This window comes from Pipistrellus hanaki (genome assembly GCF_964339955.1).
Source record: "Pipistrellus hanaki genome assembly, chromosome: 2".
Taxonomy (NCBI): domain Eukaryota; kingdom Metazoa; phylum Chordata; class Mammalia; order Chiroptera; family Vespertilionidae; genus Pipistrellus; species Pipistrellus hanaki.
The window spans coordinates 183,812,620-183,828,695 of NC_140504.1; the positions used below are offsets into that span (position 1 = coordinate 183,812,620).

The 16,076-nt window shown below is 42.8% G+C and overlaps 1 protein-coding gene and 1 pseudogene across 3 annotated transcripts in view; both read right to left on the reverse strand.

Annotated features, from left to right (window-relative positions):
- Nucleotides 1-16,076, reverse strand: part of LOC311618008 (large ribosomal subunit protein uL22-like) — a 133,360-nt pseudogene that overhangs the window by 11,166 nt on the left and 106,118 nt on the right. The window lies entirely within an intron of this gene.
- On the reverse strand, nt 9,140-15,984 carry MED18 (mediator complex subunit 18). 2 transcript variants are annotated; one of them, XM_084875156.1, is made up of 3 exons: nt 15,659-15,984; nt 15,101-15,242; nt 9,140-13,478 (listed from the first exon to the last, which is right to left on the reverse strand). In XM_084875156.1, exons 2-3 carry the CDS (start codon nt 15,171-15,173, stop codon nt 12,925-12,927), a joined length of 627 nt encoding a protein of 208 aa, XP_084731282.1. In that variant the 5' UTR covers nt 15,174-15,242; nt 15,659-15,984; the 3' UTR covers nt 9,140-12,924. The 2 variants fall into 2 exon arrangements, with proteins under 2 accessions (XP_084731282.1, XP_084731283.1); XM_084875157.1 differs by having other exon boundaries at nt 15,101-15,310; nt 15,659-15,935.

A 16,076-nucleotide genomic window follows, 5' to 3' on the forward strand; every position in this document is an offset into this window, starting at 1 on the left:
TGTTGATGGTTACGTATTTGTTGTTCATAGTTTTTTCTTTATTTACTTTCTCTTCTGAAAGAACCCCCTTCAGCAATTCATATAATTCTGGTTTGGCGGTGATGAACTCCTTTAGCATTTTTTTTATTAGTGAAGCTCTTTATCTGACCTTCGATTCTGAGTGATAGCTTTGCTGGGTAGAGTATTTTTGGCTATAGGTTCTTATTATTCATCACTTTGAATATTTCTTGCCATTCCCTTCTGGCCTGCATGGTTTCTGTTGAGAAGTCAGCTGACAATCATATAGGTGCTCCTTTATAGATAACTACCTGCTTTGCTCTTGGTGCTCTCTTTGTCTTTTGCTCTTGGAATTTTAATTATGATGTGTCTTGGTGTGGTCCTCTTTGGATTCCTTTTGTTTGGAGTTCTGTGCGCTTCCTGGACTTGTAAGTCTAATTCTTTCACCAGGTGGGGGAAGTTTTTTGTCACTATTTCTTTCAGTATGTTTTTGGTATCTTGCTCTCTCTCATCTTCTGGGACCCCCATAATTCTGATGTTGGTTCACTTGAAGTTGTCCCAGAGGTTTCTTACATTATCTTCAATTTTCTGGATTCTCTTGCCTTCTTGCTTCTGCTGAGGAGTATCTTCTGGCTCTTTATGTTCCAAATCTTTGACTTGATTCTTGAGATCTTCCATTCTATTTTTATTTTTTATTTCAGACAATGTATTCTTTATTTCTTGTTGATCCCTTATTATTTCTAGTTGATCTCTTTTCATATCCTCATAGGTCTCGTTTATTTTATCGGCCTTTTCGAGAAGATTCTTGAACAATCTTGTAAGTGTGGTTTTGAACTCTATATCCAGTCGCTTTTTGTCCTCCATTTCTTTTGTTTGTGATCTATTTCGTTGTCTCGGCATTTTCGCAGCTTCACTGAGTTGGTAGCCTTAAAAGTCTCTGTGTTCTGCTTGGATGGGCGGAGTTTCAGGTTGGAGCCTACAGCCTTGGCTTCCGTCAGCCATGCCCTATGCGGCTCCTGAGTCTCAGTGTTTCTCAGGGTCTTTCGGTACTCGCTGCAAGCACCTCTGAAAGAAAGGTGCCCTCGAGTTTCACCTGCTACCAAACAGTCTAGTCTCTCCCCCAATGAGCCTGGAACTGGGGTTCAGTTCAGTTGGAAGTGGGATTGGAAATGGGGTTCAGAGCAGTCTGGAGCTTTTGTCTCCTTCCCGCCAGGGCAATCCCGCGGCACAGCCGACCGTCCCTTCTCTGCGCGCAATTTGCGTGCCTCCGGGACCTCCTTTCGCTGCTCCCCCGGGGTTCCGCCTTACAGCCCAGCTCCCTCTGGATGAGCCTGGGTCCCCGGGGTCTGGCCTAGAACTGGGGTTCAGAGCAGTAGGAACTGGGGCTCAGCACAGTCCGGAGCTTTTGTCTCCTTCCTGCTAGGGCAATCTAGCAGCAGAGTCAGCAGTCCATCCTCTGCGCGCAGTGTGTGCACCTCCAGGGGCTCTGCCTTTCTCTGCTCTCCTGGGATTCCACCTCACAGCCCAGGCTCCCTCTGTTTGAGCCTGGGTCCCCAGGGTTTGGCCTAGATCTGGGGTTCAGCACAGTCAGAGTTTTATCTCCTTCCCGCTGGGGAACGCCAGCCAGGCACTCGGCCTCCCTCCTCTCCAGCTCTGTCCTCTCCGCGCGCATCGCGTGTCTCCATACCTTAGGCTTTTATAGCTCCTCCACTCTTCCTTCTGGTTTTCTCCTTGCTTCTCGTTGTAGAATTTCCAGTCAGTCGACTTTCCTGTAGTTCTGGGTAATGTCCATTTTATACTTTAGTTGTATTTTATTGAAATTGTTGTGTGTGGCTGCAGTTAGGTGTTTACCTGTGCAGCCATCTTGCATCTTTAGTTATTATTATTTTTAAGTTACACAAGAAATATAGTCATTGCAAAAAAACAAAAAACAAAAAAACAAACAAACAAAAAAAAAGACAGGAAAAGCCGAAACCGGTTTAGCTCAGTGGATAGAGCGTCAGTCTGCGGACTGAGGGGTCCCAGGTTCGATTCCGGTCAAGGGGATGTACCTTGGTTGCGGGCACATCCCCAGTGAGGGGTGTGCAAGAGGAAGCTGTTCGATGTTATCTCTCTCATCGATGTTTCTAGCTCTCTATCCCTCTTCCTTCCTCTCTGTAAAAAATCAATAAAATATATTAAAAAAAAAAAAAGAACAGGAAAAAACAAAAAGTACAGCATATTTCCAATACCAAGCAGTAACTATTAACATTTTGAAGTATTTACTTTTCTCACTATGTACACTTTTAAAATATATTTTTTATTTTTATTTATTTATTTGTTTGTTTGTTTTTAAAGAGTTAACAGGGGCTGTGTAGGGTTTGGTCAAGGAGAGAGTCTTTTTAAAAATATATATTTTATTGATTTTTTTACAGAGAGGAAGAGAGAGGGATAGAGAGTTAGAAACATCGATGAGAGAGAATCATCAATCAGCTGCCTCTTGCACACCCCCTACTGGGGATATGCCCGCAACCAAGGTACATGCCCTTGATCGGAATTGAACCTGGGACCTTTCAGTCTGCAGGCTGATGCTTTATCCACAGAGCCAAACCGGTTTCGGCTAAATATATTTTTTAATGATTTCAGAGAGCAAAGAAGTTGGAGAGAGACAGAAATATCAATGATGAGAGAGAATCATTGATTGGCTGCCTCCTGCACAACCCATACTGAGAATCAAGCTCGCAACCCGGGCATGTGCCCTGATTGGGAATCGAACCAGTGACCTCCAGGTTCATAGTCTGACGCTCAACCACTGAGTCACGCCAGCTGGGCTCTAAGTAAATGTTTTTATTAAAAAAATAGCATAACATACACGTTGTTTTGAAACTTTGTTTTTCACATAATAATTACAGCTTATCCTACATAAGGAAAGAGTAATATGCAAATTAACCATCACTCCACTGCACCCTCCAACCACGTCCACCAACCACACCCACCAGCCAGTCAAAGCGAGTATGTAAATTAACTCCAACCAAGATGGCTGCGGCCACAGAGAGCAGGAGAGAGGCTTAGGCTTCCCAGGCAATAGAGGAAGCCAAGCTTCTGCAGCCCTGGCCTAGGCCTCCACTCAAGGCTACAAAGTTTCAATTATAGAAGGTAAACAAATCCAAACAGAAATGTCGGCAGCCACGGAATGAGCAGGAGGCATGGCTCTGCTCCAGGCTACAAAATTTCAATTGTAGAAGGTAAATAAATTTGATATCAGGGCCCCCACTTGGGTCGCCAGAGAGTTGTGGCTGGCCTGCAAACCTCCACAGGCCCCTCACCCAGGCTACCCCATGTCCCAAGGGAACCCCCACCCTGATTTGGGGCACCCTTCAGGGCAAACCAGCTGGCCCTCACCTGTGCACCAGGCCTCTATCCTAAATAATAAAAGAGTAATATGCAAATTGACCATCACCCCAACACACAAGATGGCTGCCCCCATGTGGTTAAAGATCCTGTCCCCATGTGGACACAAGAGGGCCACCACAAGATGGCCAGCAGGGGAGGGCAGTTGGGAGGCACAGGCCTACAAGGAAGGGCAGTTGGAGGTGATCAACCCCGCAGGGGAGGGCAGTTAGGGGTGACCAGGCCAGCAGAGGAGGAAAGTTGGGGGCAAACAGGCTGGCAGGGGAGCAGTTAGACATCAATCAAGCTGGCATGGGAGTGGTTAGGAGGTGATCAGGCTGGCAGGCAGAAGCGGTTAGGGGCAATCAGGAAGGCAGGCAGGCAAGTAGTTGGGAGCCAGCAGTCCTGGATTGTGCCCGTTTAGACCTGATCCCAGTGAGCAGTTGAACATCCCTCAATGGGTCCCAGATTGGAGAGGGTGCAGGCTGGGCTGAGGGACACACACTCCCACCTGCCCGCGCCCCCTACCCCCTGTGCACCAATTTCATGCACCGGCCTCTAGGATCTACATAATGTTTACCATGGGCCAGGTAGGCTAAATGCCCTCAAAAACAGCTGCATCTGCTTTTATTTCCTCCAAAAAGGTGTTCCTTTCTCCATATTCTCCATGACCTCAAATGTTTTAAATTTTAACACTTTTGCCTGCAGCAGCTTTTAAAACATTAATTTTACCCGTTTTGATAAATAAATTAGAGCAGTAAAAAAAAGCCACGCTATAAAAAGTCCCCTTTTCATAATCTTCTCCAGCTTTTTGCAGATGCTGAATCTCATGGCTCACACTCTAACTCATACCAGAGGAATGAGGAGTGTTAACCTGGGACAAACCAGCTTACACAGGCAAGATTCTTGTGGTAGGCAACTCAGCATTCACTAATTCACTCACTCATTCGTTCACTAAATATTCGAAAGATTATTATTTGAGTAGCACTTAGGTAGGCAAGGGTTATGGGGTTCACAGAAATAAAATATTTAGAGCAATGTTAAATAAAATATTTAGCGCATTACCTGGCACCTAAGAATCAATCTATAAGTCAGTATTTATGCCAGGCACCGTGGTAAATGTTAAATGAGTGAATTATCTCAATAGAACGCTCTAGGAGCTGGGTTCTGTTTTCCTCCCCATTTTGAAAGTTAAAAAAACTAACACCTAGAAAGGTCTACCCAGCTTGAGCAACCTACTCAAGACTCCAATGTCTTGAGTTAGTTACAGTACTACAAACCCAATTCCCTTCCTTAAGAAGCATACAGTCTCATGAGTAATACTAAAATTGAAACTGGCTAAGTATTAGGCATTTATGTGTTAAGCACTCTGTTAGGTCTTTATTTATATTGATCATTTACTTCATATGACCACTCTATAGCACAGGTATCGTAATTATCATTTTTTAAAAATACATTTTTATTAATGTCAGAGAAGAAGGGAGAGGGAGAGATAGAAACATCCATGATCTCCCAACCCTGCTTGTGCCCTTGACCGGAATTGAATAGTCCGCAGGATGATGCTCTTATCCACAGGGGCCAAACCAGCTAGGACTATGGTTGCTTTACAGGTGAGAAAATAGACATTCTGAGAGTTTAAATAATTTGTCCAAGACATAAACAGCTATTAAATGGTAGCACTAGAAGCCAAGACACAAAGAATTACTGTATAGGGAACATGATGAAATGTGAAACAAGTAATGCTACTTGGCTGCCATCAAATATCAGAAGTCAGAAGAAAGACACTGTGTGATCCAGGAATAATCGCAGAAGGACAGAAAGGGAAAACCCTGGCGGCTTGTCAGGCATGTGTTGAAAGCCTTCACATATGTTAGTTCACTGTATCCTCTGTGAGGAAGGTATCATTATTCTCAATTGGACTGATGAGGAAATGGGTTCTTTGGGAGGTAACGCAGTGGGTCCAAGGTCACATAGCTGGCCAGTGATATGGCCAGAATTGGAACCCATTTGTCTCTCAGGCCTGAGCCCTTGCAGGGGTCTTCAAACTACGGCCCGCGGGCCACATGCGGCCCGCAGAGGAGTCTGATCCGGCCCGCCAGGTTTTTTGGGCAGTGAGCGCAGCCGAGGTGTTACAGTAGGAATTAGTAGTTCATATAGTCCGGCCCTCCAGCTCTCTGAGGGACCGTGATCTGGCCCCCACTTTAAAAAGTTTGAGGACCCCTGCGCCTCTATGTTTATGCTTCCCATAGTTGGATCTTGCTTTTTGGTTGTGTGGGAGTCCCATAGGCCGATCTGAGTGGAAAAGCCAAAGGTGAAAGGGCATAAGCAAGAGAACTGAGGTCTATTCAAGGAAAGGGACGCAGACCTGCTTGGTCAGTGTTAAATATTTATTTGCTTTGGGAAGGAGCCTTTTGTTCACACAGCTTTTATGACTATACGGATTGTATAAATGTCTGTTTCTGCCATAATAATGGGCACTATTAAGGACAAGAACTGTATCTCAGCCACTGCTGTAACCCAGCATCTCACACAGTGCTTACATTAGAGTTCCAGGGAGAGGCTGGACAAATAGGGAGTAGCCATATTGCATATATCTCTGGATGGCAATTAAGGTAGTCCACAATGCAAATATCCTAAACAAAATAATAGGTACTCAAATCCAACAGTGTATTTAAGAGATAATATCATGATGCATAGGAATTATCCCAGGAGTACAATAGCCCAACAGCAGAACATCTTTTGAAATAATTTACCACATTAATGGACCAAAGGATTAAAAAATCACATGATTTTTTCATTCTTAATAGAGAAACGATGCAATAGCATGGAGATTAGGACTACGTTATGGATGCTCATTATTATCACCAGTGTTATCTAGAGTATTTGAAAGTCTGCCCAATTCTTTTTGTTTGTTTTTTTGTTAATCCTCACAGAGGATATTTTTTCCAGTGACTTTTAGAGAGAGTAGAAGGGAGGGGGAGAGACAGAGAGAGAAACATTGATGTGAGAGAGACACACAGACTGATTGTCTCCTCCATATACCTGACTGGGGCCAGGAATTGAGCCTGCAACTGAGATACACGCCGTTGACCAGAATTGAACCTGAGACCCTTCAGTCCACAGGTTGATGCTCTACGCACTGAGCCAAACAGCTCGGGCTGCCCATTGTTTTAGACAAGAAATGGTGAGAGAGACGTGTACTCTTCCTGCTCGCCACGGTTGCCAGGGATATGGTAGTCCATATGGAAAACGTCAGCAGCAGACAAACTAACAGAACTATGGAAGAGTTAATTTTTTTAAATGTATTTTATGGATTTTTTACAGAGAGGAAGGGAGAGGGATAAAGAGTTAGAAATCATCCATGAGCTGCCTCCTGCACATCCCCTACTGGGGATGTGCCCACAGCCAAGATACATGCCCTTGACCGGAACCAAACCTGGGACCCTTGCATCCGCAGGCCAACGCTCTATCCACCGAGCCAAACTGGTTAGGGCTATGGAAGAGCTATTAATCACATTTTTAAGAATAGAAATCATCTTACAAAAACTAAAAGTGTTCTTTTAAGCCAGAAATAACTATCTTAAGTGAAAGGAAACTATAACACAATCAATAATAGCAACTAAATGATGATCTATTGTATAAAGATCAGCAAACTTTTTCTCTGAAGGGCCAGACAGTAGTTTCCAATGGTCTTTGTTGCAGCCACTCAACTCTGTCATTGTAGTACAAGAGAAGCCATCCACAGCCTGACCGGCGTGACTCAGTGGTTGAGCGTTAACCTATGAACTAGGAGGTCACAGTTCGATTCCCAGTCAGGGCACATGCCCAGGTTGCAGGATCCCCATTGGGAGGCATGCAAGAAGCAGCCGATCAATGATTCTCTCTCATCATTGATGTTTCTATCTCTCCCTCTCTGAAATCAATAAAAATATATTTTCTTAAAAAGCCATACACCATATTTAAATGAACGCATGTGGATGTTCCAATAAATCTTTATTTACAAAAAACAGCAGGCTTGCCGAAACCGGTTTGGCTCAGTGGATAGAGCATCGGCCTGCAGGCTGAAAGGTCCCAGGTTTGATTCTGGTCAAGGACATGTGCATTGGTTGTGGGCACATCCCCGGTTGGGGGGGGGGGGGGGGTAGGGCAGCTGGTCGATGTTTCTCTCTCATCAGTGTTTCTGGATTTCTGTCCCTCTCCCTTCCTCTCTGTAAAAAATCAATAAAATATATTAAAAACAAACAAAAACCAGCAGACTTACAGGTATAATTTGCCAACTCCTGATCTAAAGTAATTGGCCCAAAAGCAATGTCCAAGAAATTTATCAAGAAAAAATTTAACCAGCCTAAACCGGTTTAGCTCAGTGGTAGAGCGTCGGTCTGTGGACTGAAAGGTCCCAGGTTCGATTCCGGTCAAGGGCATGTACATTGGTTGCGGGCACATCCCCGGTGGGGGGTGTGCAAGAGGCAGCTGGTAGAAGTTTCTCTCTCATCGACGTTTCTGGCTCTCTATCCCACTCTCCTCCTCTCTGTAAAAAATCAATAAAATATATTTTAAAAAAAAGAAAAAAAAGAAAAAAAGAAAAAATTTAACCAAAACCGGTTTGGCTCAGTGGATAGAGCATCAGCCTGCAGACTGAAGGGTCCAAGGTTCGATTCCAGTCAAGGTCATGTACCCAGTAGGGGTGTGCAAGATGCAGCTGATCGATGTTTCTCTCTCATCGATGTTTCTAATTCTCTGTCCCTCTCCCTTCCTCTCTGTAAAAAAAAAAAATCAATAAAATATATTAAAAAATTTTAAACTCCATTAAGGGACATAAGAAGACCAGAATATATGTCACAATTAGGATAATCTCAGTACTGTAAAGGATTTATTAATTTTTTAAACAAATATTCAGAGTGTCTACCATAGGATAGGCATTGTTTTGGGTGGTAGGGATACAGCAGAGAACAAATTGCCTATCATCATGAATCTCACATTCTGATAGAAAAGCAGTGAATAAATAATTTAAAGTCATTTAGTGGCAAAAGCAATGAAAAAGATCAAATAAGATAAAGAAAGAGTGATGGGGAGTGAGTGTACTACTTAATTTAAGATGACCAGGGAAGGCCTCTCGGACATGTTAGCGGAGACCTGAAAGAGATGAAGCAAGCCTACCACGCTGAATTCTGGGAAGGCGTGTTCCAGTCAGAGATGCCAGTTCTCCCCCAAGTTAACCTATACCGTCATAATAAAATTCCAATAATAATGTTGAGAAACAAAAACTGACTCTACGATGAATGTGAAAGAATAGAAGGCCTATGAAAGCCAGTCTGTTTTGAGGGGAAAACAAAAGTAGGGATACCTGTCCTACTGGCAGAACTGGCTCTACCACAAAGCCACAGTAATCAAAACATTTATGTTGCTGGCACTGACACAAAGAAAAAGACCAGTGGCATAGATTGGAGAGCTTAGAAATTAAGTACAGACATTGATAAAGGTGGCATCACAAAGCACTGAAAAAATTGTTTTTCAGAAGTGATAAAAAAAGGAATTCACCATATGGGGAAAATAGCTGGATTTTTACTCAAAACCATGTTACAGGTAGACTCCAGGTGGATTAAGTACCAAAATGTGAAAGTTAAATAAAGCTAATATAGGAACATATATATTACTTAGGAGTAAATATAGACTTCCTAAACAAGACCCTAAACTATAAGGCCAAACTTTAGGACATCTGCTTAATTAATGACATCACAAAGTTAACATTAAGGAAGGTGACATAAGGAAAGGAGACAGTATTTGCAATGTTTAATATAAACACAAAATAATGTCTAGAAAATACACAATTCCTGCAAACCAACCAGGCAGGCAATCAAACAGAAAAAAATAGGCAAGGACATAAATAGATACTGGGAGGAAGTATTTGCATTGTTTAAAATTAACAAAGGATTAGTGCTCGCTTCGGCAGCACATATACTAAAATTAACAAAGGATTAATGTCTAGAATATACCAAGGATTACTACAAATCAAGACAAGAAAGCAAAAAAAAAAAAAAAAGCAAAGGTTATAGATATCTTAGTTTCACATTCTAAGTAGCCTATACAATTTCATGTTAAAAAAGTACAGGAAAAAAGGCTCTAATTTCATTGTAATCAGAGAAATGCAAATCAAACAACCAAGAGCTTTAGGGTGGTTGAAATGGATGAAGGGGATCAGAGGTACAAACTTCCAGTTCAAAATAAATAAATCACATGGATATAATATACCACTATAGTCAATAACATTATATTAGTAACTTCGTATAATGACAGAGGGTAACTAGACCTATGGTATGATCATTGTGCAATGTATAGAAATATCAAATAATGATGTTGTACACCAGAAACCAATATAATGTTGTATGTCAATTATCCTATATAATAAAAGGCTAATATGCAAATCAACCAAATGGCAGAACAGCTGGTCGCTGTGATGCGCACTGACCAACAGGGGACAGACACTCAGTGCAGGAGCTATCCCCTGGTGGTCAGTGTGCTCCCACAGGGGGAGCACTGCTCATCCAGAGGCTGGGCTCGCAGCAGGGCTAAGGAACCTTCGGGGGATGTCCGACTGCCAGTTTAGGCTCGCTCCCCAGGGACATCCCCCCTGAGGGGTCCCAGACTGTGGGAAGGTACAGCCGGACTAAGGGACCCCCCTGCCCAGTACACAAATGTCATGCACCGGGCCTCTAGTACTTTAATAAAACACAAAAAAATAAAAACATGAAAGCCAAAAATAAGATATACCACTTTCCATCCATCAAACTGGCAAAAATGAGGAGGATGAATAACACCAAAGATTGGTGAGGATGTTGATATGAGTTCTTGTGCACTGGCAATAATCTATAATAATAAAAGCATAATATGCTAATTAGATTGGACAGCCGAACAACCTTCCAGACGTCAACCTTCCAAACGAAGCCGTGGCAGAGGTGATTAGGGGCGATCAGGCAGGCAAGCAGGCAGGCAGGCAGGCGAGTAGTTAGGAGCCAGTGGTCCCTGATTGTGAGAGGGATGTGACTGCTAGTTTAGGTCCAATCCTGCCGGCAGTCAGACATCCCCCAAGGGGCCCCAGATTGTGAGAGGTGGCAGGCCGGGCTGAGAATCCCCCATCCTCCATACATGGTTTTTTTTTGCACTGGGCCTCTATTAGTACAACTATTCTTAAAAGAAATCTGGCAATATTTGGCAAAAATTAAACATGCCCATAGATATATGGCTCAGAGGAATATTCACACAATTATAAATTTGCAATTTTAGCATTTTTTTTATGGTAATAGAGGTGAAGATAATCTGGTTTCTATCTTCAAGCGACTAAAACATGTTGAACCCACAGTGGTTATGTTCCTGAATTCTGGAGTGAGGCTGCCTGAGTTGAAATTCAGGCTCCACCACTTATTAGTTCTGACTTTGAATAATGGAAGTAGATAATTTTATTAACCAATGTCACTACAATACAATAAAAAGATGGAAGTAGAAAATTTAAGTAACCTCTCTGTGTCTCACTCTCATCTATAAAATGAGAGTAATTATCTACCTAATATGGTGGTGGTGAGAAATATATGAGTTAAAACATTTAAAGCACCTACCATAGGGGCAAACTGAGGGATAGGCAGAATTATAATTTATCCATATGTAGCTCAGCTGGGGGGTTGTCTAAATGGAGGTCCCAAAAGAAAATGAAAAACTTGAGTAACCTACTGTTTTTAGCAAACCAAACTCTCTCCAGTGTATTAAAAACTCTGTAAGCCCTGGCCAGTGTGGCTCAGTTGGTTGAGTATTGTCCAGTGCACTGGTTCAATACCTAGTCAGGGCACATATACCCAGATTTCAAGTTTGTGTACAGGAGGCACCCGATCAATGTCTCTCTCTCAGAGGCAACCAATACTTTCTCACATCGATGTTTCTCTCTCTCTCAAATCAATAAAAACATATTTTACAAAAACAACTCTGTAGGTATTAAAATGATCAACATTTATCCAACTAAGATGTTACTCTAAAAGAATCCATTAAAAGTCAAATAAGTTGGGTAAAAATTACATAAAATATTTTTACAAATTAATAAAGATGAGCAATGAAGAAAAGGGAATTTACCTAAGAAAAAAATGGCCAGTAAAGATAAAAATGTAAACCTCACTGATGAATACTTCGAAAATTATGATTTTATAGCCACACCCAGTTTTGCCAGCAGTGTTGGAAACCTCTTTTACAGCTGGTAGGAGTGGAAACCCGGACATTTCTGGAAAGCATTTGGCAATGCATGGCAGAAGTCTTAAAGTAGTGCATTTAGCCTAGCCAGTGTGGCTCAGTGGTTGAGCATCAACTTATGGACCAGGAGGTCACAGTTGCATTCCCGGGCAGGGCACATGCCCGGGTTGCGGCTCAATCCTATTTTTTTTTTTTTTTTTTTTAAATAGTGCATGTTGTGCATACTCTTTGACTCAGCAGTTCCCTAGAATTTAAAGAATAATCATAGATGGCAACAAAGATTTAATTAAAAGCCCTAGCATTGCAGGACTGTTTAGAAAAGCAAAGCATTGGGATCAAACTAAAAATCCCAAAGTAGGGGAATCAATATAGTTATGGAAAAACCATGTGACGGGATATGAATAGCAATCAGAATTCTCAATATTTAAATATCTGCTCTGCTGATTAGTATCTGTATAACTCAGGGAAAGCTAGTTAATCTCTTTGCACTTCAGTTTCCCTGTTTACAAAATAAGTCTAATGTAAAGATTAATTAACATACGTAAAACACTTAGGATAGCGCTGACATATATAAGAACAATAAATGAGCTTTGTGTTTGTTTTTATAGAAAGACACTGTAGCCTAATATCCTAGAAAGATGTTAATAATTAAACAAAAAAGGTTACAAGCCAGTATGTACAGAGTATTTTTATAAAATAAATGTATCTCATATACATAAATTTACAAAAATAAAGACTAGGAAGATAGAGTATACCAAAATAGAAATAGTACATTTCTTTGAATAATAAGATTACAGGTTATTTTTCTTATTTTTATATTTAAAATTTTTTCAACAGCAAAGACATGCTTTTATGAGAGGTAAAAATAACTATCTGTACCAAAATTAAAACTTAAAACTGTCAGTTTTTTAACTCCAAATAGTAATGGATCCGTCCCAAATTAGCAGAGTAATTGGGTAGAGTCAGACATACAGACACTTCTCTCCATAGCCTTTCTTACCACATAATCTGAGCTCAGTCTTATTTTACAAACCTTACACACAAATGGCAAAACAATTAAGAGATTTTTCTTTCTGGAAGTTAATTCATTCTCATTTCCTCTCTTTATGCAGAAGGATTAAATAGATTCTCCATGTTTTCCTGAGCCTTTCATTTAGAATGGCTGTCACCAAAGTGAACTTGAGGAAAACAGAAAAGAACCAATTGAGTTTTTACTGTCCTCCTTCCTGAGGGAAGAATGGCTGGCTGGCAGTAGTGAACTGGGACCATTAAAATGTCTTTTTTTGTAACAGGGGAAGATAGGCCCCAGTGGTGGACAGATTGTCTTAGTCACATGAGCCGTTTGGGGTCGATTTTCTCCAGGTGAACCAGAGGTTTCAGCTGCTCTGCAAAGTTCCTCATGTCATCAGAGACCATGTCCTGCCCGGCTGGTGCGACAACACTCAGTTCCACAAGGTAGGAGAGTGACAAGGCCTCCGTGCTGTCTGTGCTCCCGGGCACCAGGATGCGGAAGATCTTGTACACCATAATCTTCATGATGCCCTTCCGGAACAGGTGTCCCTTGGCGACGAACTCGTGGTCCATGCGGAAGCCCATCTCCATCAGGAAGTCAGTGAGGTTCTCAGAGGTGGCGATGTCCACGCAGTTTCTCACCAGGGCGTGGCGGTTTTTGTCTCCCACTTCAGGCTGCCCCAGGTAGCGGAGATGCCAGGGTGCGCCCGCCCTATCCATGGAGCGCCGGGCCCTGAGCACAAACGGACTGGCCTGCTGGCCTTTGAGGAGGAACACCATCTCATGGTCCAGGAAAGTCTCAGGTTCCATGTTGTCACACAAACCTCGAAGGCGATGGATAAGGCTTTCCAAGCTGTGATCTAAAACACTTCCTTAAGAAGGAAAAAGCACTACTGAGTCCCATCTTTCATTTTGGGCAATGGAATTAGTAAAAGATTAAAAAAACATAAACGAAACAGTTTAGTGCAGTGTTTTGTAAAGCATAGGCCTAATGTATAAGATTTTATAAGGATCATGCTGTAAAAAAAGTTAATCCCTTGTCAGTGTTTGGCCTTGTCTTGTTGGGTACTAGATAGTCTTCAGGCCTTCTCTGACATTGCTAATCGCCAGCAGGCTTGGGGCACAAAATCTCTGTCTCCTGATCTAGAAGATGGAGCTGATAACAGTATCATAGAATTACCATATACATATAATCAAGTAAGCTCACTTCTAGGTATATATCCAAAAGAATTCATAGCAGGATCTTGATGAGGTATTTGCATACCCATGTTGACTGAAGCATCATTCACAATAACCAAGAAGTGGAAACATCCCAAATGTACACCAACAGATGAATGGATAAAAAAATGTGGTATGTACATAAAATCATTCAGCCTTAAATAAGGAGATCCTGTCATATATTACCATATGGATGAACCTCTATTACAGTACATTATATTAAGTGAAATAAGCCAGTCAAAAAAAAGCAAAAACTGTGATTCCACTCATCTACAGTATCTATTTAAAGTGCCAAAATCAGCCGGGACCGGTTTGGCTCAATGGATAGAGCATCAGCTTGGGGACTGAAGGGTCCCGGGTTCGATTACGGTCAAGGGCATGTACCTTGGATGCAGGCATATCCCCAGTAGGGGGTGTGCAAGAGGCAGCTGATCGATGACTCTCTCTCATCGATGTTTCTAACTCTCTCTCTCCCTTCCTCTCTGTACAAAATCAATAAAAAATAAATAAATAAATAAATAAATAAAGTGTCAAAATCAGAAACAGAAAGTAGAGAGGTTGTCCTGGGGTAAGGACGAAGGGAAATGAGCGTTTAATGGGTAATAGTTTCAGTTTTGCAAGATGAAAAAGGTCTAGAGATCAGCTGTACAATGTGAATATACTTAACACTACTTAAAAGTGTTTACGATGGGTCGAAACCGGTTTGGCTCAGTGGCTAGAGCACATGTGTCAAACACAAGGCCCGCGGGCCAAATCCAGCCCGCCAGGCCTTGCAATGTGGCCCGCACCGAGCTGTCATCACTGCACTCCGCTGTCAGTTTATGACATTGTCAGTTTATGACTGTTCAGTAAACCATTCGGCCCGCAATTTAGGCTGGATTTTAGATTTTGGCCCCTTCTCTGATTGAGTTCGACACCCCTAGGCTAGAGCGTCGGTCTGCAGACTGAAGGGTCCCGGGTTCGATTCCGGTCAGGGGCATGTACCTCGGTTGCGGGCACATCCCCCGTGGGGTGTGTGCAAGAGGCAGCTGATCGATGATTCTCTCTCATCGATGTTTCTAGCTCTCTATCCCTCTCTCTTCCTCTCTGTAAAAAAAATCAATAAAAAAATATTTTTTTAAAAGTGTTTATGATGGTAAACTTAATTTTACGTGTTTGTGACCATAATTAAGAGTAAAAAATAATTTGTCTATTGGGATGCAGACACTACGCAGGCTGCCTCTGTAAAGCTGAATAGAAGAGGGGGGAATGGCAATCCAAGCTCCAGTTCACTTACCCTGCAGCAGGTACTCCATCATGTTAATGGTGCCCCCGGTGACAGGCATCATGGTGACGGGGGGTGCCTCCATGGTGTCTGACTCAGGTGAAGAACTTAGACTGGATTTGGTTTCCCCAATGAAGTAAAGCACAGGATACACCTGGAGAAGAGTGATACTTGTTAACACATCAGAGATATGGAGGCACCAGATGTGCTTATGTCATTGACCTTGACATAAAAAAAAAAAAAAAAAAAAAAAAAGGATTCATCATCCATTTAGAACTTTTTGAGTAAGTGCTACAGGCCAGTTGTAGGAACTGGTGATACAGAAATATACCAAGGAGACCTGTTCCTGGAGCCACAGCATAATCTTCTGGTCTCAATCTTCTGTAAAAGTTTTCTGTGTCATCTTAAGGAAGTCATCAAACCTCTCCCTCAATGTCTTCCTTATAAAATGGGGCCAACGATATTTAACCCCCCCCCTGCTCCCGGCTTTGTTGCTCAGGTAGCACAGTGAGCATGCAATAACATTCAGAAGAACTGAATGGGGACACAGAAGGGACTTGTTCAACTTACAGGTGAGGCTACTGAGAGTCAGAGGGAACGAGGGCACACAGAACTCGGTGGCATTGGCTGGACGAGAGGACCATCCAGGCCTCCAGCCACTCTGAAAACACCCTTTCCGGCGAGCCGGGCGGAAGCGTGTGGTCCCTGCAGAACCGGTTAGGAGCTCCTAGGCCGGCACCGTGTCCGCGGACGCCGCCTCCCGCAGAGCGAGGAGCTAAACCCGCCCAAGTATCTCGGAGCTTCCGAGACACAATTCGCCCAGCCCTATGCAAGGCAACACTTCCTCCTCCTAGTTCTGCTTCCGCCCCAAAGCCGACGTAGCGCCAACCTACGCACGGCGCCCCGAGACGTACGGGTGCCGAGAGGGCTTAAAAGTCGCTCTTCCGCCCGCCCGCCCGGCAAGCGGAAGCGCATGCGCGGAATTCGA